The sequence below is a fragment of the Maniola hyperantus genome, chromosome 24 (genome assembly GCF_902806685.2).
Source record: "Maniola hyperantus chromosome 24, iAphHyp1.2, whole genome shotgun sequence".
Lineage (NCBI taxonomy): Eukaryota > Metazoa > Arthropoda > Insecta > Lepidoptera > Nymphalidae > Maniola > Maniola hyperantus.
Window position 1 is genome coordinate 8,730,191 of NC_048559.1, and position 22,731 is coordinate 8,752,921.

The window sequence follows — 22,731 nt, forward strand, 5'->3', positions numbered from 1 at the left end:
CGATATGTTCAGATACAACAGCTGAGCATTGCAACTTTATCGCATATTCTCATCCTTATCTACGTCTTATCACACGAGTGTATATGATATATAGGTGATATGTAGTACAAATCAAGCCAGACTTTTGAAAAATTTTTTTTTTTTTTAAAAAAAAAAAAAAAAAAAAAAAAAAAAAAAAAACCGGTAAGGGGTTGGAATTTCCAAAAATCGCGAAACACGTATTTCTTCAGTTTTAAACGAAAGCCCAAATAACGATTTTCATAGATATAATTTGAAAAAGCTATCGCCCGCTCACTACAGAGCACGGGTCGCCTCTCAGAGTGAGAAGGGTTTTAGTCGAAGTCTACCACGCTGACATAGATCAAGATTCTAACCCTGGCTGTTTAGGCTGTGCGTTGATAGATCAGTCCGTCAGTTTATTTATATGTATAAGAACATTTTCAGTGTTATCTACGTCATATCAGACGAGTGTACGTATGATAAGTAATAGGTAGGTATTAGCTAGATATAAAACTCGCGATACAACAACGCCCGCTATTGCGTAACGGGAGCCATTTTCTGTTTACTGACGCATCTCCAGCACATGAGTAGATACCTATGTCGTATATCTACACGTGTGCCTCCAGTATAAAGATAAAACTATCCGTGTTTGTTATTTTTATTTTTATTCAAATACAACTTAGCCCTTGACTGTAATCTCACCTGGTGGTAAGTGATGATGCAGTCTCAGATATAAGCGGGCTAACCTGGAAGGGGTATACCTGCAAAACTTCATGATTCTAGGCCAACGCGGGAAGTATCCGATAGGTTTTCTCGACAGACACGACGGACAGACAGACAGACAACAAAGTGATCCTATATATAGGACCCTTTTTTCCTTTTGAGGTACAGACTACAGAACAATAAAAAAACCGGCCAAGTGCGAGTCAGGCTCGCGCAATGAGGGTTCCGTACTACAGTCGTATTTTTTTGACATTTTGCACGATAATTCAAAAACTATGATGCATAAAAATAAATAAAAAATCTGTTTTAGAATGTACAGGTGAAGACCTTTCATATGATACCTCACTTGATATAGTCACTCACTTCGAAAGTTGAAAATACTAATTATTAGTTCATGACCACAATTTAATTTTTTTTGTGTGATCTAACCCTAAATTCACGGTTTTCAGATTTTTCCCCAAATGTCAGCTATAAGATCTACCTACCTGCCAAATTTCATGATTCTAGGTCAACGGGAAGTACACTGTAGGTTTCTTGACAGACAGACAGACAACAAAGTGATCCTATAAGGGTACCGTTTTTCCTTTTGAGGTGCGGAGACCTAAAAACGAGTTTCAAAAAGAATACAAGAAAAACTTTTGTCAATTCAGAACAAGTCAAAACAGTCTCTCCTAGAATCATAGAATTAATTAGCCGTAAATCTAGTTTTTACTTATGTATTCATCGTCTGAAGTAGTTAGGTGATAATTAAATAACAAGAAATATGATCATTGGAAACTGTAAGATCTTGTATAAATTGTCAGTCTCCTAGTTTATCTCGTCAGACATGATTTACGCGCGTTGGACGGCCGCCGTGTAAATTACATGGCGTTACAGAATAAAAGCTGTCAAATAAAACTGACGAGACTCGAAACTCGTCCGACGGGTTTTATTCGAGTTTAATCCGAGCGGCGGAAGCAGGACTTCTGTTTTTAGGGTTCCGTAACTCAAAAGGAAAAACGGAACCCTTATAGGATCACTTTGTTGTCTGTCTGGCTGTCAAGAAACCTACAGGGTACTTCTCGTTGACCTAGAATCATGAAAATTGGCAGGTAGGTAGAACTTATAGCTGACATTTGGGGAAAAATCTGAAAACCGTGAATTTAGGGTTAGATCACACAAAAAAAATTAACTTGTGGTCATGAGCTAATAATTAGTATTTTCAACTTTCGAAGTGAGTGACTATATCAAGTGGGCTATCATATGTAAGGTCTTCACCTGTACATTCTAAAACAGATGTTTATTTATTTTTATGCACCATAGTTTTTGAATTATCGTGCAAAATGTCGAAAAATACGAATGTAGTACGGAACCCTCATTACGCGAGCCTGACTCGCACTTGGCGGGTTTATGTTTCATTATCATTCCGCTTAAACGGACGATAAAATTGCCACTGTACAGACTGAGTTACCTGGTTCAAGTTATTTATAAGAGCTTTTTAATAGCCAAGAAAAATGCATGTCCAGATATAGACTCGTTTATCATTATTTAAACGCGTTTTTTAACCGACTTCAAAAAAGGAGGAGGAGTTTTTTTTTTAATTTTTTATGTATGTTCCCCGATTACTCGAAGACGCCTGGACCGATTTTGAAAATTCTTTTTTTGTTTGAAAGGGTATACTTCAAAGTTGGTCCCATTTAAATTTGGTGAAGATCTGATGAACATCTTCGAAGATAGATACTGGAACTCCTCAACGGATAAGAGTAAATTGCTCGCGATCAGTGTAATAGCTTAGTAAACAGTAGATTTTTAACCAGTCATAGCATAATTCCATAGGGCCACTAAAAATTGTAAAATAAAAAAAAATACAAAAAAAATAAAAACCGACTTCGATACACAAACACCAAAAACTGAAAAATAATTTAATTTATTACCGAATATATTATGTATACAAGAGTTAATATAGTTCCATAATAATATTTTTTGGGGTCGGTCGGTGCCAATGAGGTGCCATTGTGGAGTCTCATAAAAATATGAAGTCTAGACGATTCGCGCAGCTAAAGCTAATTGGCACCGGCACCAAAAAGTATTATTATGGAACTATATTAACTCTTGTGTACATAATATAGTCGGTAATAAATTAAATTATTTTTCAGTTTTTAGTGTTTGTGTATCGAAGTCGGTTTTTATTTTTTTTGTAAAAATTTTTGCTTATAATGAACTGCATTTCTCTCGAATGCACTGCAATATAAAAAATCTACAAATTAAATGATGTTGTTAAAAGATGATTTAGCGCAATATTATGCCATCAGTAGGTACCCTTATTATAAATGCGAAAGTGTGTTTGTTTGTTGGTTTATTGGTTTGTCCTTCAATCACGTCGGAACGGTGCAACGGATTGACGTGATTTTTTGCATGGGTATCGATAAAGACCTGGAGAGTGACATAGGCTACTTTTTATTCCGGAAAATCAAAGAGTTCCCACGGGATTTAAAAAAAACTAATTCCACGCGGACGAAGTCGCGGGCATCAGCTAGTGTATAATAATTAGCAATCCCGCGCATCGCTAGAGCGAGCTGCGAGGCAATTCCTATATGATTTGCATAATCTTCGATTGTGTAGGACGTCATATGCTTTTTTCAAGAACATCGTTTAATAGATCTAAAATTGATTGTGATTTGTGAAGTTTTATTATAAAAGATTAAGTCAACCTTTCAATTTATGAGGTATAAAAAGTTTTTGCGCCAAATTCGTGCAGCACAAATGATTCGTCGTTAAAAATACACTTAAGCGTCGTCGGTAGCCGACAGTCGACACAAAGGCTATAAATTGTGTGTTTATTTCGCGCGGGTGACAAAAACAGCCACAAAAACAAGGCAATTCACCTCCGCAGCTCTACTGTACAAACGTCTCAGCAAGGTGACTTGTGTTGACGTCGTTGACCTTGTCAACATTTCACTATACCAAAGTTCAGGACAGGGAACTTCTAACAAAACGTCGTGGCTTCGACGTCACTGGCAGGTGTCACATGTTAGCACACGCAGTTAGTCCTAATGTAGTCAAATTTTTCTTTGATTTCACGACACCCCAATATTTCACAGATGTCGATGCAGGCGAAGCAGCTCGGAGCGTACAGGTGCCACGCCGGCACCACGGAGGGGCAGCAGCGGGGATCTCAGCTGTGCTAGTGACGTCTAGCCCCCAAGGGGGGAGAGTGAGCATAAGGGACAGGAAGTGACGTAATAATTAGTAGGGCGTCAAGAAGACGCACCGGGAAAATGCTAAGAGCAAGTACCGAACGGGCGCCCTCCCGCGATTCGGCCCATAACCGAGAGGTTGGTGGGTGCAGGATCAAACCGAGAGTTCCTTCACTCTTGTTCTTGGCTCAACTGTAAACACGATTCAGCAAGGTGACTCTTCATGCGTCCTCACATTGGGCAAGTCTAAAAACGTTATTTGAATTTTAACCCAAACATAAACATATTCAAGAATATCTGTTATGATGATATGACATCACATCACGTTGTTTTGATCACACATGTTTGTTGATCAGCTAAGTATTTCTACCTCCGTATTTTAAAAATTTGTTTTTATAATTCGACTAAGTTCAAATTTCTTTAAATGCTAAAGGTAAAATTATTTGATTTAAAAAGTTTTCAACATTTCAATTACTTAGATAATATAATCAATGCAAAGCTGTAATAGCCTAGTGGTGAGGACGTCCGCCTTCTAATCGGAGGTCGGGGGTTACTAGGTGCGTTTTAATTAATTAAATATCACTTGCTATAACGGTGAAGGAAAACATCGTGAGGAAACCTGCATGCCTGAGAGTTCTCCATAATGTTCTCATAGGTGTGTGAAATTTATCAATCCGCACATGGCCAGCGTGGTAGACTATGGCCAAAACCCTTCTCATTCTGAGAGGAGACCCGTGCTCTGTAGTGAGCCGGTGATGGGTTGATCATGATGAATCAATGCACAGACAGACACATACAGACATTATATAACATAATTCCCCACATAAGGCGCAATAGGTACAGAGAGTATTATGAGAACATCTCTGCATGATTATCAAACAAATCACGACCTTTAATACCAAAGGAGGAAAAATTAAAATTGTAATCTCTATGTAGAGACGGCCGGGGGGATTATGTGAACAAATGATTTGATCAACAAACCAACTGGCGTTATAACTTGAGATATTATGATCATGAGTCACCGTCACCTTGCCTCTGAGACCCTGTGGCGCGATTATAAAGGTGAGGCTTAAAATATTTTCAAAACTTTACTCTGTTTTGTTAAGCTCTTTGCTTAGGCCCGTAACTGTTTCCATTAATTCCCAAGCCTTGAGAAGTAGTGTAGCCGCCTGTAATTTAAATTATATGTATAATAACTTAGCACCTAGGATTTGAATAATGTAATTTTTTTTGTATGATTCTGTTATAATTTCATAATGAATAAATTTCATTCACACCAGTCTCCGTTTATTAAAGTGTAATAACAATTGAATTCCAAAGGAGTAGCATTTACTCAAGTAGATATTACGTAAACAAATGTTTTGTTTTGCAAAACAAATGTATCTGATGCCATTATAATATTGACATTTTATGGCCATGAGTCACCAGCCACCTTGCCTCAGGCAAAGCATATTTCATTAGTTACTAGATGATGACCGCGACTTCGACCGCGTATTTTCATCATTGCCGTGATGAACTTGTGCGGGACGATATAGTGCATAGTATGTGTTTATAGAAATAATTAATAGTTTAATAGTTATCGTAGGATAAACAATGTCTAGTATATAAGATTGTTACCTTTAATAGTATGTACTTAGATAGCTTTAGAAACACTAACATGTAAACAGTAATTTTATTAGGGTTTAGTAACATTTTAATGTAAATAACTTAGAATTAATAGCCTTTGATAAAGATTTAATAAATAGAAAGAGACAGTTCTCCTCCAGACCTAGTGGTAGCAGTACCTAGGAAATAAAGAAAATAGTGCTTCAACAAGTGTTTTCCTGAAGAATTCCAACCAATCCAGCATAGTGTGATGTGCAGAAGCGCACAGAACTAGACATTTACAGTTGCGTGGCCTGAAGAGGCACGGAATAGGGAATGGTGGAAGGCTCGGAGGGAGGCCTTTGCCCACACGTGGGACACGTTAACCTTTTATTTGTATCTTTAATGTTTATCATTTTACTGTACAGTTCTTGCAATTCACGTAGGCGAGTGAACTTTACTTGTGGTTACGTCGTTTACATTGCGTAAGTGTGCGTGCATGTCGGACCAATCAGTCGCGAACAAGCGCTCGCAAACGCACACATTTTTTTTTAAAAGAATATTAGCCATTTTAAATGACTAATATTCCCCTTTCCTCTCCAACTAAGCGTCAAGCTTGTGCTAGGAGTAGGTACGACAATAGTGCAACGGGCGGGGTTTGAACCGTCGACCTTTCGGTTTTCAGTCCACTCCTATACCGGTTGAGCTATTGATGCTCTGACATTTACTGTAGGTACCTTACTTATACCGATACGCTTTAAACACAAGCATGAGCCACTCGCCTTCGTGAAATGCAAAAACTATCTCATGTACATTTAGCTTTAAGCACCCACCATCAATTAATGTAGATGAAAAGCAAATAAATGAATCTAATCTAATCTAAATAAAACTGTTAAATCTCATATTTAATGATTAATGAAAAACAGTTCAGTGGAAATAGAAACAACTTTTTAAATGGATAGTCGGTATCTATTATATTCAGTACACAGTACCAATAATAATGCGATAATGTTTTGTTATGTTAAAGGAACCCTAATGATTGCTGATATTATACTAACAAAAGGGACTATATGTAATAAACATTTGTTTTGTACTAGAGGTATGGGCTTGCATTCAGGGTGGGTGTTGTAAAGGAATGCAACCCTAGGTTTATAATCTGTTGACAATGTTTTTTTTTTCCCTCTCTGTGACTTTTTTCTAATCGGTGGTGACATGTTTAAAATCTAGTAAAATCTTTGTTAAATTTATTAGTCTTTCCAATACACTTTATATAGTAATTGAGTTAATGTGTTTTATTACGACCACAATCAGTAAATTCTTTCAACTACCAACAGACTCCATTAATATTTTCAAAAGAGCGTACAACGTGTTACGTGATAACTTTCTTTTGTTCTTGTCTTACACTTTTGGTTTTAGAAGACAATAAATCAACGCACGATCAAGTTGCGTAACCTCAATGTGAAAATAATGACTTTTGTGAAGCATTGTGAAAGTGGATTGGATCGTCGAAGCGGTATCCACTGTGGAGTATGGGCTAGTGATGGGCACCACTAATTTTAAATCATTTAATTTTTTTTTTTTTTTTTAATACAATAAAACTTAAAGCTAGCCTTATCTAATTACTATATAAATCATGACCGCGTGGAATGGTGCCAAGAATACTGGCTGCATTTCCGCGCTGGACAGCCAAGCTGATCCGCTGCGCAAAAAATGAGCCAGCCCTTCTGTCACCAGTTGAGGCTATTCATCGCGGTGAAATGTCTCGTAAAATTTTTTTAGCACTAAGACTCCATGGCCCCAGGGTCTCCACGGCAAACGGCACAAAAATGTAACTCTCTATAAGAGAGGCATACTTGCGCCGCTTGCCGTTTTCAGCTGTTTCTGCTGCGGCTCCCGGTCTTGATGCTGTCTTCCTGATATGACACGGATTAATTTAATTATTTTATTTTTCATGTACCGAAATTGTAGTAGGTAGTAATAAATTAAGTTACATTGGAAATGCTTATCTCTATACAGAGATTGCTATTTGGTGAAATCTAAATATATAAAACCAAAAGCAGACTGACTGATCTATCAATCTACTGGACGGATCGGCTTGAAATTTGGCATGCAGATAGGCTACATATGACGTAGACGTTGGCTAAGAACGGATTTTTAAAAATTCAACTCCTAAGAGGGTGAAATGGTTTAAAAATTGTGTAGTCGACGCGAACGAAGTGGCAGCCATAATTAAAACAACGAAGCAGGATTAAATGTAATAATTTTCGTGTGATTTTGCTTGGCTACTTTAAGTGACATAGCAATTATTTTGTTACATATGAAAAGGCTCTTTACTTGATTTTTCGCCTGCTACAAGTAGCAGTGAAATGGTTCACCTCTAGTGTGAGACGATTGGCCGACAATAAGTAATTGAATCGTTGCTGATAAATTTATTCCTGACTGAGCACCGACAACAACACAGCGCTGAGCGCGGTATGACTCAACTCTCGAGATTAATGTGGAGATTAAACGCTCATTCCAGATGGTCATATCTGCGTTTGGTCCTGTCAATTTCATTTTCCCTGTGACATTCATTTTTCCTGTCTGGTGGGATTCTACGGCCGTGGCTAGTTAACACCCTACCGGCAATCGGTTTCGGTACGATGCCGTGTAGAAACCTAAGGGGCATGGGTTTATTAAAAACTGCCATACCCCTTCCAAGTTAGCCCGCTACCATCTTAGACTGCAGGTGAGATTGCAGTCAAGGGCTAACTTGTATCTGAATATAAAAAATTCAGCAGTTTAAACTACATTTATGTATAAATGTAGTTTAAACTGAAGTAGGTATTCCATGAATCGAATCAAAAACATAGTCCAGAGCAAAATCACCGCCTGCCCATTGACCATCCAGTTTGGCTACTTTAAAGAGCCGTCAGACTGAAGTAGAAGTAGAATATTTTACAAAATTGTTTTCTAAATTTTACCTAACGATCGTTTTCCTCATTTAAAAATACACTTGTAATCACACCGAAAGTAGAATCAAGGAAATTGTTAAGTTCCAAACATGGAAACGAATTAGCTAATGATAAATAGGAATCGACGTTTGTGTGCGGAGTTACGCTTCAACGGGCCAAGTGCAAGTCGCATCGAATCAGCGAGCGATTGATTAGCGTTATATGTCCGTTGTTACATATCCGTAACGCGCAAAAACCGCAAATGCCTAGCGGATCTAGCGATCTAAACCACATGTAACTTGAGACGATAAACAATATGAAAAAATATTCAAAAGTCCAGCAGAGATATGCTATTATAAGTCTTATAAGAAAGCTCAGTCACACAGCGGGTGATGGAGAGAGCTAAGCTCGGAATTTCTCTACGTGATCAAATAAGAGTCAAATCACTAGAGTAACCGACATAGCTCAACGGGTTGCGAAGCTGAAGTGGCAATGGGCAGGGCACATAGTTCGAAAAACCGATAGACGATGTCCCAAGAACTTCGCACCGGAAAGCGCAGCGTTGGATAACCTTCCACCAAGTAGACAGACGACATCAAACATAGCGACATCACATAGGTATGAGTGACAAAGATAACGCTCTACGAAACCGAAACCCCTTTCTAATCATCATCATCATCATCATCATCATCAGCCTGTGGACGTCCACTGTTGGACATAGGCCTTCCCTTTGGGTTGGTTAACCTTCCACCAAGTAGACAGACGACATCAAACATAGCGACATCACATAGGTATGAGTGACAAAGATAACGCTCTACGAAACCGAAACCCCTTTCTAATCATCATCATCATCATCATCATCATCAGCCTGTGGACGTCCACTGTTGGACATAGGCCTTCCCTAAAGAGCGCCACCACACCCGGTCCTCAGCCTTCCTCATCCAGCCACTTCCCGCCAGCCTCTTTATATCGTCGGTCCATCGTGCTGGAGGGCGTACCACACTACGCTTGCTTAAACGCGGTCTCCACTCAAGGACTTTTCGGCTCCAACGGCCATCGCCTCTACGACAGGCATGACCTGCCCACTGCCACTTCAGCTTGCTAATAGTTTGGGCTATGTCAGTGACCTTGGTTCTCCTGCGGATCTCCTCATTTCTGATCTTGTCCCTCAAGGAAACTCCTAACATAGCCCTCTCCATAGCTCGCTGAGCGACTTTGAATTTGTGGACAAGGCCGTTTGTAATAGCCTTTCTAATAGTCAATGTAAAATATTTCCTGCCGGCTCCTTTAGGTAATATTGTGCTCCATCTATACATATAGTACCCGACAGGTCGAGATGGCCACCGGGGTATGAAGCGGAGAGGCCACGCACATCCGCACAATATCACCCTCGCTATTCCGCACCGGGAGCGCGGGAGCTGCGCGGTTGTGCGGTGCGTTTCTTTTCCGATTGCCATCTCAAGTCTCAACCAGTCTCGCTGCTCGCACTATAGGTAGATACTGTATCTATCTGCAGCCGTAATAAAATAACGATTCGCAGTGACAATGCCACGAACAGTCAATAATGGCAAGTGGCGACGCGCCGCACGATTGTTTCACACGACTGCAATTAGGTTGCGACCTTCTCCATGTCTCCATCGATATCTATGAGAGCACCTCACTATATATACATTCCAATACAATGATATGAGTGATCTTTATAACAAGTTTTACACTTATGTGATACTAGGGGATTCGCTAAACTTTGCTCCTTAGTATTCATCATCATTATCTACCGATAGACGTCCACAACTGGTCTTATACGCCGCCTGAATCCAGTGGCTTCCTGCAACTTGTTTGATGTTGTCCGTCCATCTAGTGGGGCGTCTTCCCACTTTTCGGTGCGACGTCGCCATTCTAGCACCTAGGAACCCCAATCTCTACCAGTTTCCACTTCAGTTTCGCAACCTGTTTAGCTATGTCGGTTACTCTGGTTCACTCAGAATTGGCGAATCCAGTTTTCCCACTATCTTATTACCACTTATTCAGGATACTGTTTGAGCTCGAACGCAGCCTTGCCATCAGGACGGATGACGTCTTTTTCTTAATGATGGCATAGAAATCACCCGTTCGTGCACCAGCAAACATGCCTGACGCCGAACAAAACCTCCTAAGGTCCTCCGTGATATATAGAGTTGTTTTGAACTGTAATCTCTGCCCTATTAACTACGAGTAGTAGAGCAGTAGGTCTGATTTCACACGAGCGTAGATATCAATTAATGTGTCGCAATCAATGAAAGACACCTCAATGTCGGCGGGTCGTTATCTTTGCGAGCGTGTGCTCGTGTGTGCGTGAACACATTTGGATTGTTGTGTTGCTTACATTTGTTCATATTGTAGCATTATTATCTGCTATTGCCAGACTAGCACTGTTCATGTGTTCCAATAAAAAGTTCTAACAAAAGATTAGTCGAATGCAGACATGTGTAAATAGTATGAACATAAAAACTTGCACAAAAATGGGTCGTTTATGCCAAAGTATGTATACAATTTTAACAAAAAAGGACGTTTACGGCCACGTGTTCGGAAATTGATTAATTGTTTTAAAAAGCCTGAAATTATTAGAATACTAGCTGATGCCCGCGACTTCGTCCGCGTGGAATTAGGTTTCTAAAAATCCCGTGGGAACTCTTTGATTTCCCGGGGTAAAAAGTAGCCTGTGTCAAGGTCTTTAACCATCCAAAAAAAATCACGTCGATCCATTACTCTGCTCCGTTGCGACGCGATTGAAGGACAAACCAACAAACAAACACACTTTCACATTTATAATAGGGGTAGTGATTATCTTGAGTGATTAGCATTAGGTACATAAAGTTTGGAAGACAAGACTACCCAAGAGTGAAATAAGCATGGAAATATGGCACGCGCGGAAGTGGCGTCTACCCAATCAATACTTATAAATAGGTACGTCCTATAAATAGAGCGGGTCATAGCAGCCGTACAGGATGTCCCTCCTCCCGACCTCCCGTCCTCGCAGCACTCGCACCTGGATGATGGATCCCACGACCCTTCCGCTAAAAATAACTTATCTACGCCACGGACCGAAATACTATCATTTTACGTGTATATCCTTTGACTAGCTTATGCTCGCGACTTCGTCCGCGTGGACTACACAAATTATTATTTAGAATGGACTACACAAATTTCAAAACTCTATTTCACCCCTTTAGGGGTCGAATTTTAAAAAATCCTTTCTTAGCGGATGCCGACGTCATAATAGCGATCTGCATGCCAAATTTCAGCCCGATCCGTCCAGTAGTTTAAGCTGTGCGTTGATAGTAGATCAGTAAGTTACCTTTTCCTTTTATATATATTTAGAGATGACTGACGAAACGGTTTTCAGAGTGCTCTCTATGGTCGCTCCAAGTAGAGAATGAGAGCACGAGAGTATCGCATTGCCATCGATGTATAGTCAAAGACCTGGAGAGTGACATAGGCTACTATTTATGCCGGATAATCAAAGAGTTCCCACGGAATTTTTAAAAACCTAAATCCACGCGTGTACGAAGTCGCCTATGTCACTCTCCCAGGTCTTAAACTATACCCATGCAAAAAATCACGCCGATCTGTTGCTCCGTTGCGACGTGATTGAAGGACAAACCAACAAACCAGTAAACCAACAAACAAACACACTTTCGCATTTATAATAGGGGTAGTGATGGATACGCACGAATGTAGATGCTGTTTGTCCGTATTTAGTACAATTCTTGCATTTCACGAAGGCCACTGACTCATGCTTGTGTTTAAGTCGTATCGGTATGTACATAAGGTTAAGCGTGAGGTACACTAAATGTGTGCGTTTGACAACGCTTGCTCGCGAATAGCCGCGTACCCACCTAGCGCACAGGCTCGCGCGGCAGCCTCGCGAGCCAAATGCCTCGGCTGGTGTGGACGTGCCTCGGGCGCGCGTTTGCTCGGCTGAGCACGGCTCGGCCCCGAGTTATCTGTTGTCGGTAAACTCGACGCGCTCAAAGGTGCCTCAGTGAGCGCTGTGTGACAGGTGGGAACGGTTATGTTTTGCCTCGCGCGCAAAGCTACTTCAAGTTTTGTCTATCCGTGTTTGTCTCTATTAATAATATTGATATCATGGGCAGTCAGGAGGAGTCCATTCGTTTAATACAACTGTACAGCAAGTACAAAGCAACAAGCAGCACAATTAATCTTTAAACAATAAGCAGCTAGGAAAATAGCTGCAGCTGAAAATACACGACTGTCCATTTCGAATACTCGCGGACTTATGATGGCTCAGCCTGCCTCGCGAGGCGGCCTCGTGTAAATTGAACAAAACTACTGAGGCTGCCTCGGGAGCCATCGCTCGCGATCTGGACACCGAGGCTGGGTACGCGGCTACTGATTGGTCCGACATGCACGCACACATACGCAATGACCATGTAAACGACGTAACCACAAGTAAAGTTCAGTAGCCTTCGTGAATTGCAAGAACTGTAAACCAAATCGGAAACATGAACGCGCGTACATGGAAAACTATTTAAGCTACTAATTACAACATCCTGTAATTAACACCAACCGGTCTGTACGCATTGTTTCCACCTAAACAATCATAATATATACTCGATGAATGTTCGATCTAGGTTACAAACCGGCCAAGTGCGAGTTAGACTCGCGCACCGAGGGTTCCGTACTCGGGTATTTTTTCGAATCAAGAACTATCATTCATAAAAATAAATAAAATCTGTGCGAATGCACAAGTAAAGCCCTTTCATATGATACCCCACTTGGTATAGTAATCTTACTTTGAAAATTGAAAATGTTCATGAACACTTTTTTTTGTGATGTAACCACAAATTCACAATTTTCAGTAAGACCTGCTTAGTGCCTCCCAACTAAATTTCATGGTTTCAACGGGAAGTACCCTTTAGGTTTTCTTGACAGACACGACGGGCAGAAGGACAGACAGTCAGACAACAAAGTGATCCTATAAGGGTTCTTTTTCCTTTTGAGGTATGGAACCCCAAAAGTAAAATTACTGAATAATTCAATTAATTTATAGCCACATTAAGTAAGTGGTACAATCTATAACTACTAATAGGTATTATAAGATGTGAATGTATGTCTGTAATATGCCTATATACCTCTACATGACCCATTACAAAAATACCTTCATCCATCATAGGCTACTTTTATCCCAGGAAATTAAAAAGTTCCCACGGGATTATAAGGGCCTATTCGTTCAACCATAGACCATATTGGACAGAAAGATTCTACAAGATTATTTAAAAACCTAAATCGATTGAACTGTACGTTGATAATAATGTACAGTACGCAGCCGAAAGTAATGTACATCGACCTTTAGAAGGAGATAGAAGATTTGTAGAGCGTTGCCTTTGTCGTTGAGACCGACGAAACGTCATATAGGTACGAGTGACAGAGACAACGCTGTACAAATCCGAAATGTCATTATAAAGGCCGATGTACATTACTTTCTGCCGCGTGCTGTACTTAAGCACCAGTCAGCAGATACTCGATATAGAAGTACAATACTAGAATACTAGATATTTTCCTTTCTGAGAGATTATGATGTAATCGTGCCAATTGATAAGGAAAAGGAACCAAAGGTAAGTAATAACTGCAAATGCAATTTTTTTTGCTCTGAGCACCTAGTTAATGGTTTTCCTCTTAATTTTCCGGCGATTGGCATACGACCATGAATTATCAAGGCAATTGCTTAGCACTTTGCGATTACCTAATCATTTCCTTCACCGTTAAAGCAAGTGATATTGTATTAGGTATATTTCGTAGCTTCATTCTTCAGATATAATAACAACATGGTAGTCCTTTTATCCTGCAAGCAACAAACCTTTTTTATGCGAAATGTTGCCTAAAGGATAAAAGATGTCTACTATGTCATAATAGCATGCTATCCTACCGCGGTTGTTTGACAGCTACAATGTCACGATCGCAATCATCTCTGATTGGTTAATGCTCGCTCACTATTGGCCACAATGCATTGTTGCAACAATGATCGCACAAATTCAGCCAATCAGAACAATTGAGATTGTAATAATGATTGATGCCGGTTTTAGACAATCGCCCTACAGCATAACTATCAGCATGCCAAGTTTCAGCCCCATCCGTCCAGTAGTTTGAGTTGTGATAGATCAGTCAGTCAACTTTTCCTTTTTAACCGACTTCAAAAAAAGGAGGAGGTTCTCAATTCGTCGGAATCTTTTTTTATATATTTAGATTAATGCTATAACCATACAAACATGAAATAGAAAACACTACACCCATCGATATAAATGACAAGATATGCCCAAGCGAACAAAATTTTTCACGGTTTAGAAACCAAATAAATCAGCGCCACCTCTTAGATACCTACTAATGAACGACCCGTTTGAAATCCAGACGTCACTGAGGTTGCACTGGTGCTAAAACACCACTGTGTCGGTGCCATTTTGTTAGTTCAATAGCCCTGCCTATACGAAGTAATATAGAAGTCAATGACTACACTGCGTATATTTCACAGCTAATACGGCAGCATACGCTCACGCTTTTTCAATGGAAATAGCGTTCGTGAACGCAAATGAAGCTATTGAAAGAGAAACCGGGTGTTTTAATCATGAAGTGAAATGAATTGTGGATTTGTAGGACAAAACGTTTCCAGCGGCTTTTGTTCCGAGAATATCACAATGGTTTTTAGTTCATTAAATTTTTAATATGTATATAGCTCGATTCAAAACAAAGGTGATTTCTTTGACGTGTATGTTGACACAGTAGCCCGATCAATTTAGGCTCCAAGGTTTTTTTTTTTTTTTTAAATATAGATTGCTCTATTTGCCTCTGACGTGGTAATCAGTCTTTGGTATTACATTTTTATTATTTTTAAATTAAATAAAATCTAAGATTTTATTTCTATTTATATATTTTATGTTTAATATTTATTTTATATATTATTTCTATAGTTGGTCTTTTTACTTCATGTTATTATAACATGAAGCAAAGAGCCTTTGCTTTGTAAAAATAAGGTACATATATAATTGTTATATATCTTTAACATTATTGTGGCTAATTTATAAGTATATTTATTTTGTTTATATTTATTATTTGTATTTTTATTTTATATATGTGCTATATGTTTTATAGCGCATATATAAATACTTGATTATTTGTTTTGTCTTATTATTTTAGGCTCCAAGGTTACAATAATTCACACTTGGCTGAAAATTGGTAGGATTGTTCAAAACACTATTATAAATGAAATGTGAAAAGTTCTCATCGATCCGAAACCTGCAAAAAAATTTACTCGGGGTCAAAGGTCACAAAAACGGGGTTTTCACTATTTTCAGTTTTCAGCAAAACGGTAAGTTTATCATAAAATTGGCTCAGACAAAAATTGTAGATCAGATAATTATCTATTTTTATTTTATTTTATTTATTAGGAACACACACAATACATTAATTTAACACAAACTACGACACTTATAGACAAACACAGGCTGATAAATGTATCTATAAAATGTGTACACAGCATTTGCAAAATATCTAGACAAATAAAAAGAACTTAACTAACTACTTAACTAAACAATTAATAATTAAGTTACTTCTACAATTATCTACAAAAAATGTCTACATACTTTTTTCGGTATAAAGGTATTCGGTATAGACAGATTTTAATATTTGGCGATGCCTTGTGGTACGATAGTTGCAGGGTGAAGGAGGAACCAGGTTGAAATGTTCTTCGAAATATATCCTGTAGAATACCGATAGACAGGCAACTTTGCGCCCGATGTTCCAAACCTTGAAGTTTAGAATTGACTAGCTATTAACTATTAACATTAGCATGTCGGTGACGTGACCTTGAAGTTATTACCAATCTCAAAATCACCCAACGCGAAAGAAGTTTTCACTTCAAATAGCATTGAAATACATTTAAATCCTTTTGGGAAGTACGATGCCTTCCCAAAAGAAACAAATCTTAAATGTATGTCTAATATCTACTAGCTGATGCCCGCGACTTCGTCCGTGTGGATTTTCATTTTACAAAATCCCACGGGAACTCTTTGATTTTCCGGGATAAAAAGTAACACTATGTGTTAATCCAGCGTATAATCTATCTCCATTCCAAATTTCATCCAAATCCGTTCAGCCGTTTTTGCGTGATTGAGTAACAAACATCCAAACATCCACACTTTCACATTTATAATAGATATTATTAGGATTAGGATAAGTACCTACTTGTTTTTTCTTCATGAACACAGCTGAATCACTTAGCGAAGTGTTATTTTTATAATGTTTTAACTTTTAACAATGAGCGATTTGATCCTAAAACAACAAGCTGATTCTACGGGCTGACATTGAATTTACATATTTCTCAAACCGGACTCAATTAGCTGATGCGCGGAGCGTGACCTCGAGTCGTTTGGGTAAATAATAATAAAAAAATTAGATGCCTATTCTTTATTGGTCCGTGCCTATATTTTCACGATATTTATGTATAGAGTCTAATGGCCGTTATGGAACAGCAGAGATAGAGAAAGATCCGCCAGGATATGGAACGCCCTTCCGAGAAACTCAGCAGTTGCTCTTTTCAAATCGAAAAAAGTTACAATACTTTTTTTTATTTTTTTTATTCAGATACAAGTTAGCCCTTGACTGCAATCTCACCTGGTGGTAAGTGATGATGCAGTCTAAGATGATAGCGGGCTAACCTGGAAGGGGTATGGCAGTTTTTATTAAACCCATACCCCTTTGGTTCTACACGGCATCGTACCGGAACGCTAAATCGCTTGGCGGCACGGCTTTGCCGGTAGGGTGGTAACTAGCCACGGCCGAAGCCTCCCACCAGACCAGACCAGAAATTTAGAAATTATAAAATTCCAAACCCCTGCCAGGAATCGAACCCGGGACCTCCCCCTATTAAGACCACAGCGCTCACCACTGCGCCAGGGAGGTCGTCAAAACTTATTATCATAACTACTATATACCATCTTGTGGGCAACTGAAAGCCCACCCAGTCGCTTCCATGCAACTGGCTGGCACTCAGTGGCGTGCAGGTCATAGAAGCATAAATGCACTGCTTACCCCAGTTGTAATAGCTCAATGCATATTTTTCATTATGACCTGCAAGTGAACGGGCTCCTACTTAACTAGTGCCTACCCTGGCTTCAAACCCTGTGCACGCCACTGCTGGCACTAGTCTACAACATCACATAATATCCTGTCGCAACTTGGCATAAATACTCGACTTCCCTTCATTTGTTACCAACGGCTGCTCTCTTATTTCGGCCACATCATGCTTTTATAGCATTACTAGCTTATGCTCGCGACTTCGTCCGCGTGGACTACACAAATTTCAAACCCCTATTTCACCCCCTTAGGGGTTGAATTTTCCAAAATCCTTTCTTAGCGGACGCCTACGTCATAATAGCTATCTGCATGCCAAATTTCAGCCCGATCCGTCCAGTAGTTTGAGCTGTGCGTTGATAGATCAGTCAGTCAGTCAGTCAGTCACCTTTTCCTTTTATATATTTAGATTTTAAATTCCATTATATTACATTGTATTTTAACCAGGATTTTTTTATCAGCCGATCTTAATGTTCTCTCTTAAGTCTTAACGTGAATCACACGTTTACAAATAATTATTTCTAACGACTTTTACCATTACTAGACATTTGTGTTAATTTGTTTGCTCTATACCGTTGAGTCTACAGTCTATGCCATTTAATGTGTGCCACTTTAAAATAAAACATTTTCTCGGAATAAATGCAAACGATGATATGACATTCTAAGAAACAGAACAGTGAATGTGACATTTTAAAAATAAAATAATTATTATGAACTAGCTGCCCCGGCGAACTTCGTACCGCCTAACAGTCGATTCTTTTTCAGGATTTTTTTTTAATTTTTCTTTCCGTAGCCATCCCCGTACTTCAAGGAATATTATGCAAAAAGAATTAGCGAAATCGGTTCAGCTGTTCCCGAGATTTGCGATCAGCGATTCATTTTTAGGGTTCCGTACCGCAAAAGGAAAAACGGAACCCTTATAGGATCACTTTGTTGTCTGTCTGTCTGTCTGTCTGTCAAGAAACCTACAGGGTACTTCCCGTTGACCTAGAATCATGAAATTTGGCAGGTAGGTAGATCTTACAGCTGACATTTGGGGAAAAATCTGAAAACCGTGAATTTAGGGTTAGCTAAATGAATATTATCAAGGAAACTCTATTAAGATCTGTTTTTTTTTTCAATAATTAAGTAAGCAATAAAATAAGTAGAGTTAAAACCAGAATTAGGACATTGAAATCCTAATTTATTAGGTAGATTGGCACGATTCATATTTTATCCATTGATGAGAGAGTGTCAGTAAATAGGAATAGATTACGACTAAGTATAGTCCGCGACAGGTTGAGATGGCAATCGGGGTATGAGGCGGGGGACGCCCCGCACACCGCGCTATCCCGTAGCGGTTTAGCGCGGAGGCTGCGCGGGTGTGCGGGGCGTTCCCTCCCCGATTGCCAATTCAGCCTGTCTTGCGAAGGCCGGTCTGTGGAAATACTAAATTGGACATACCTATATTTTTTTAACAAAACTAATTATGAAATAACAATAAATGTTAAACTAGACCAAAATTAATTACCGAATTCCGCGAAATAAAACCAGTTTACCTACACGTAGAGTAATTCGTTACGCGAACAAATTTAGTCTTACACGAGCGAAATGTACTCAAACTGCAGATAACGATAAGTTCAGTATAATACCTAACGCGAACTCGTTGAACACAGCTCTGCGTTTATCTTGACTCAGTGATAAAGGCTAATTTAATGAATGTGAAAGAAAAATATTTGATGATATCAAATATTATTATTGTCAAGGCCGCTAATGATGTAACATTAATAAATCATCAGTCTATTACCACACTAGTTCTAAGGAATGTCTTGAATTATAGGAGTACTAGATATTGACATAAATTTGCTGACAAATGGGCTGACCTCATGGGTCAGATCCTGCACTTCTGTGAAAATTTATAATTTTGCTTTTTGACATGACAAATTTATTATTAATTGTAATTTTAACTTAATTCAATTTAAATTTTTTGTAAGTATATTTATGTTAGTTAGTAATTTAATTAGTGTAATTGGGCTTTACGCCCATTCGCATTAAATAATAGTAATAAATAAATAATAAATAAATAATGTCCGCGACTTCGTCCGCGAGGATTTAGGTTGTTAAAATTCCCGTGGGAGCTCTTTGATTTTCCAGGATGAAAGTAGCCTATGTCCTTGCATAGCTGCCTTGCATAGCTCTGTACCAAATTTCGTCAAAATCGATTTAATGGATAGACCGTGTAAGGCTAACAGACAGACAAACACACTTTCGCATTTATAATATTAGTATGGATTTAAATATATGAACCTAAATGGCGATTTTCATGTCTCGAAATCCAAGATGTGGGAATGGGCAGGTTGCAGAACCGATATCCGATGGGGCAGACGTGTTCTGGAGTGGAGACCACGTACCTCTAACCGTAGGACAACTTCCAGCCCACTGGACCGATGAGCTGAAGAAGAAGCCGGGGAGCAGATGGATGAAGAAGGCAGACGACCATGTTTAATGACACGATCTTGGCAAGGTCCAGTAAGCGCATACAGGATTGGATTGAAATCCAAAAACACAGGACTTTCATAACATTCCAACCACCATTTCATTTTCGTAGGAATGGAATTTCGCATATTCCTGTCTTAGCGAGAACTTAAGTCATAAAAGGAACCCCAACGCAAAATTTCAGGCTCGTAGCCTTTGTAGTTTCACGGATTTCGTGAGAGTCTTCTGAGACTTTGCTAAATCACTAACTATCAATATCCCCATTCCTACGAAACAAATCAAATTCCAACAGTTCAAGAACTCAGTGTGGACTGAAATTATTGTAACGATTTGTAGGTTTAAATTCCACTCGTTTGTCATGCCTTGCATTCTATTCATTCCTTCAACTTCGTAGACATTCCTTTTTTTAAGCGGAGGTCTTACCGAAATTTCTTCCGGTTTAGTAAGGCGAGTTTTGTGATAACCAACAGCTAAACTACAATAATTTTTTATAGAAAAATTTACTAATATAAGTTTTTTATTTAATAGAGATAGCGAGCAAACGAGCAGGCGGGTCACCTGATCTTAAGTGATTACCGCCGCCCATGAACATTTGCAGCACCAGAGGAACCGCCGATGAATTTGTTGGTCCGCCCCTTGAATAACCCCATGTTGTAATCTAGTGGGAACACCGCCGATGGGAGTTGGTTCCACAGTTTGCATGTACGTGGAAAGAAGGATCTGGCACAGCACAGCACAGAAACTCAGGTGGTGAGGGTGAAATTCCTACTACTAGTAACCTGAATCAGGTCCAGGTCCAATGGATTTAGGGCCCAGGGTCTAGGCATTCACTTAAACATTCCAATCACAACTCAGTCGTCATTGCAATGTTTTGCATGTACATGAATGGGTATCAAAATCTGCAGCACAAGCATTTCGCAAAGTTACTTCGATGTCATAGGTGTCCATTAAACGATTATCATCGCATCGCATCATCCATTAATCACAGGCCACAGCAATGGCTGCGGCAAAACTTGTGTCCGTTTAAGCATAAGCATCCAGAAGACATTGGAGTTGTCTCTCAACAAATTCAAACTTCAAAGTTTTCAAAAATCTTGTTGAAATATTTCAATGATAGGAAAGCATGATAATGAGTTTGAGTTTTATTACAGCAAAACCTATGGATCTCCGTAGAGAATTAGAATAGGGCAGCGATCTGTTCAGGATCCACGCATTCTAACGACTGGGCTATCTCGGCACCACACTAAACAACAATAGATTTAAATAGTGAGAAGCGAAGAATTTTATTGCCTCGACTCAGTCGTCATACGGGTACGGCGGCGTAACCTCTATAATTGAGCCAGATGACATCACGATAACACAACATAGCGATTATGTTCTCCTTGACAACATTTTAAATTGTGTATTACGTGTTATACTACTACTCGACCCGCCCCGGTTACACTCTGATACCTAGAACTCCTGAAGGTGTATACCTACTCAATGTTATTGGAAAAACCTGCACGCGAAATCTTAAGTTTTTAGACCCATCAGTTTTAAGCTGTACGTTAATATGTCTGTCAGACTTTGTTCTTTAGATTTATGCTTGAAATGTACCTATTTAAGTAACAAACTTTTGTACTGATTGCGTGTGATATGCTCCGAGTTCTATTCTCTAACAGTAACATTTGTAATTTTGTTGTGAATATGAATCCCAGATCATATGTCTAACTTTTCAAATCGTGCCAGAACTTAATTTCACGATAATTTTCATTTAAAATAAATGCTATTACATCCTTTTCTTTTTATTACAAAAATGTCTAACCTCTTTTTGCTAGCTTTTCTTTCTCCTTTTCCTTCTTCTCCCTCTTCTCCCGTTCCTGTTTCTCCTTTTCAAGTCGTTTCATTTCTTTCTTCATCTCCTTTTCACTCTTCTTCGACTTGGTGTCATCTATCTTCTCGGACAGGATGAAGGTCCCCGTTTGGACCTTCGCGTCCACTTCTTCCTTGGGCCTCATGGTCCACCACACTCACAGTGAACTCACACAAAGGTAATGTAATTATAGCAACAGAATCCCGTGTAACAGAAAAAAACAGAAAAGCACTCGTTTATTGCCGCGTGAAAAATTTCGATTCGACACAGATCGACTTGCACTGCTGATAGTTTATCGCTTACGCCACGGCGATTGGCGGAGCGGTATCGCAGTTATCACTGACACCTTCAGAACTCGAGACTGCGCACCGCGGTCGCGATTACACTGAATCGACCGCACGGAGCTCCGTTCGCGTCGGCATCCAGAGAAGCACTGACGAGTGACGACTGGTCTGAAGTTGTGAACACCGGCGCGCTGTGCGCAAGCGACGCGTGCGAGCGAACTCTATAAATAAAATCAGTAAGCTCCACTTCCTACACTCAATGTATAGAACTGTACAGACTGGAATCAGAAGACGATTGATGTCCATTGAACTCACGAAAGCTTTTCGCGGCGGGTGACTAAGCCTCAAGTTTTCGCGTTCGCTACGTGCCCGGACTGTATTTACATTAGCTTCGGTGCCAAGGTCACGTCTCCAGGCTTTTTTAACAGCCGCTTTTTATTTAAATTGCAATGTTATACCTATAAACTTCTTTCTTTTTACCTCGCTCTCTTTTTTTTAGTCAGCTCTACAGTAGTTTTTGGATGGATACAAAAGATCGCTCTGTAAATCCACAAAAATATTATAGCTTTTTTATTTCATAA

General features: G+C 39.4%; 1 protein-coding gene across 10 annotated transcripts in view; it reads right to left on the reverse strand.

The window, feature by feature from the left end:
• The window catches only part of Unc-115a (Uncoordinated 115a), a 112,235-nt gene that overhangs the window by 74,804 nt on the left and 14,700 nt on the right, over window positions 1-22,731 (reverse strand). For 5 of the 10 annotated variants that reach the window (XM_034981452.2, XM_069506859.1, XM_069506860.1 and 2 more), the window contains exon 1: window positions 21,819-22,319. The exons of 1 other annotated variant lie outside the window; for it this stretch is intronic. In XM_034981452.2, coding sequence (XP_034837343.1) covers window positions 21,819-22,011 — 193 coding nt within the window. In that variant the 5' untranslated portion in view covers window positions 22,012-22,319. Of the gene's footprint in view, window positions 1-21,818; window positions 22,321-22,731 lie in introns of those variants that run through there. 4 more of the 10 variants (XM_069506861.1, XM_069506856.1, XM_069506857.1 and 1 more) reach the window with 2 other exon arrangements.